Genomic DNA, 2,686 nt, shown 5'->3' with positions numbered 1-2,686 from the left:
CAGGATTGAGCACATCCTCTACTCTCTTCCCTGTGGCCTGTCGAGGCAGCCCCAATAACTGTTCTCTTAGACGGTTCTGAAGCCTGGGAAAAGTCTGATTTGGAAATATAGAATTGTTCATGTCACTAATGAAGGTTCTGGGGCCAGATTCCCTGATCCCCATAGAAGGGTTCAGACCTTTGACCTTGTGGCACTTGGTCTGGTATGGTGGTGGCAGTGTGTATATGAGAGGGTGTGGCATATTTCTGCCTCACAATTACTTGTCACATTTTGAGAGTTATTTGGCCAATAAGATTGCAGCACACATACCAGCCTCAGTCTGAGGCTTGAGCCTTGCCTTTGATGTCACAATCTGACCTGTAGCATTACTGTGGCCACAGCACTCACAAGCCAGATGGCACGGCCAAGAGGACCACAGTAAGATGTGGAAGAGAACTGATCCTCAAGCCAAGATCAAAGCAGGGGATAGGCCTCAGACTTGCCATTCTCTGGCTCTGGGACCGGCCACAGAGTCGGCACTGCCACACCCGCTAGAACTGTCAGATTTTCAGAGCTTCTCGGTGTTTGAGGACATTAGCCACCACATCAAAGATGTGGGAGCCCAACTGGTAAAGAAAGTGAATGCCATCTTTCAGCTGGACATCACCAAAGACGGGAAGACTATTCTGCAGTGGACCATTGACCTCAAGAATGGTTCCGGCGACACCTATCTGGGATCTGCACGGCTTCCGGCAGACACTGTCTTCATCATCCCTGACTCTGTCTTCATGGAGTTAATTGTGGGTAAGATGAACCCACAGAAGGCTTTCCTGGCTGGCAAGTTCAAAGTGAAAGGCAAAGTTCTCCTCAGCCAGAAGCTAGAGAGGATCTTCAGAGACTGGGCTAAATTTTAAGCATGTAGGAAAGAGAGCCAGGAAAGGTCAAGACGTCTGGCTTATTTAGAATGTTGAGTCGTAGTCGTGCTTAAACTGAAGATGAAAGGGGAAATAGCCAATATTTTTACTCAAATTCCTCCTATTCAAGTTAGGTTGATTTCCTGCTGATGTATACATTTGCTGGGTTCTGGGACAGTAAAAAGTGTTGGAGCGCAACACCTACCACCTTTGTCCTTTCATTTTCTAAGCTGGGTTATATCTTGATGTGTTAATGTGAGGGCCTTATGGAGCAGAGTGGGTGGTTCTGATGTTTGCATTTAAGTGCTGAAAAAAAATACGCAATCTTTTTTTTTAATATATATATATATATATATATATATATAAGTAGTTTGGAGCTTTGAGGGAAAGAAGTAAGCATATGTGTGGTAACTTAGTTCCAGGAGGAGCGCTCATCATGGGTCTCCAGGCCTGGCATGGAAACCGCCGATAGAGGGATGGCGTTCTCGGCACGGTGTAACCTTTGACAGATTCAATGCCAGGAAAGTTGAAGGGTGTGAAAGATGGTCAGTGGTTCTGAGGCCAGATCATGTAGCAGAATTGTCCAGAGGCCTAGTTCAAGTCCAGATGTTGGGCAATTCAGTTTCAGCTCAATGGGGTCCGGTTTGGGGGAAGAAGTGCATTTGTGCCCTGTTTCCATGTTGATGGGGCCACCCTTGAAAAACTCTTGCCCTCCTTTGTTTCATGGGAAGGTTTTGGTATTGACCATGTTTGTTCCATGCAAGACCAGTGAGAAGCTGTCATCATTTAAAGACTCTTCTGAAGATAGGTTACATAGTTCTCTTGAAGCCATTTCTACAGAATTAATGTTATTGGGGGTTTGTGCACTGAGCACTTTATTCAACAAAGTTCATGCAGGCTTTTTGCCTGTTCTGATAGCTTTCATCACATAGCTGATTTGGTCTCCTGGTGTCTGAGCATGTGCATATCATTGGTTCATATGTGGTCTGGGTACACCTTTAAATATGCACGACATAGACATTCTGAGACTCACATGAAAGTTATGTCAGAATTTTTATGATCAAACACAGGTTTTGTCTTAGTCTATTTTGTGCTGCTATAATAAAACACTCAAGATTGAGTTCTTTATACAGAAGAGAGGTTTATTTGACTCATGGTTTCAAAGACTGGGAATTCTAAAAACATGGTACTGGAATACAATTACCATGTAATAGGGGCTTTTCTGTTGTGCTGCAAAATGAAAACAGGCGTGATATGGTGAGATAGTGTTCTTACGAGATCAGGTGTGGCTTTTGTCTCTTAGAAAGCCACTAGTACATCTCCCAAAATTTCTACCTCCAAATACCATAGACTTGAGGATTCAGTTTCCAGGGCATAAATTCTTTTAGAGTCACATTTATACCATGGCACCTACCCAAAGCCATTTCATTTTTCAAGTAATAGTCCAAGCAAACGAATACATACGTACAAGTTCAGAAACGTGCATGTGGGCTAGAGAGATGGCTCAGTGAGTAAGGGACAAGGCTGCAAGGCTGACAGCCTGAGTCTGATTGACAGGATTCACATGGCAGAAGAAGAGAATCTCCTCCTCCAGACTGTCCTGTGATCTTCACAGAAGTAAATAAATATAAAGCTGAAAACACTGGTAAAATGCAGAGACTAAATGACCAGGGGCGGGGGTGTCCAACATTCACTGGCACATCTAACAATGCAAGCTACACAGGAAACACTGCAGAAGGGGTGTGTATGGAAAGACACTTAGGGGCCAGAGGAACAAGACTCCACTGCATGTG

General features: G+C 44.2%; 1 protein-coding gene across 1 annotated transcript; it reads left to right on the top strand.

The window, feature by feature from the left end:
• The first annotated feature begins 422 nt into the window (after positions 1-422).
• Positions 423-893, top strand: Scp2d1 (SCP2 sterol binding domain containing 1). Its single transcript, XM_055602575.1, has one exon. The coding sequence runs from the start codon at positions 423-425 to the stop codon at positions 891-893; it is 471 nt and encodes a 156-aa protein (XP_055458550.1).
• The last annotated feature ends 1,793 nt before the right edge of the window (positions 894-2,686 follow it).

The sequence above is a fragment of the Psammomys obesus genome, unplaced genomic scaffold, assembly GCF_907164565.1.
Source record: "Psammomys obesus unplaced genomic scaffold, mPsaObe1.curated_primary_1811, whole genome shotgun sequence".
Taxonomy (NCBI): Eukaryota; Metazoa; Chordata; class Mammalia; order Rodentia; family Muridae; genus Psammomys; species Psammomys obesus.
Note: the sequence above shows the minus strand (reverse complement) of the source record. Positions and strands in the feature narration are given on the sequence as shown.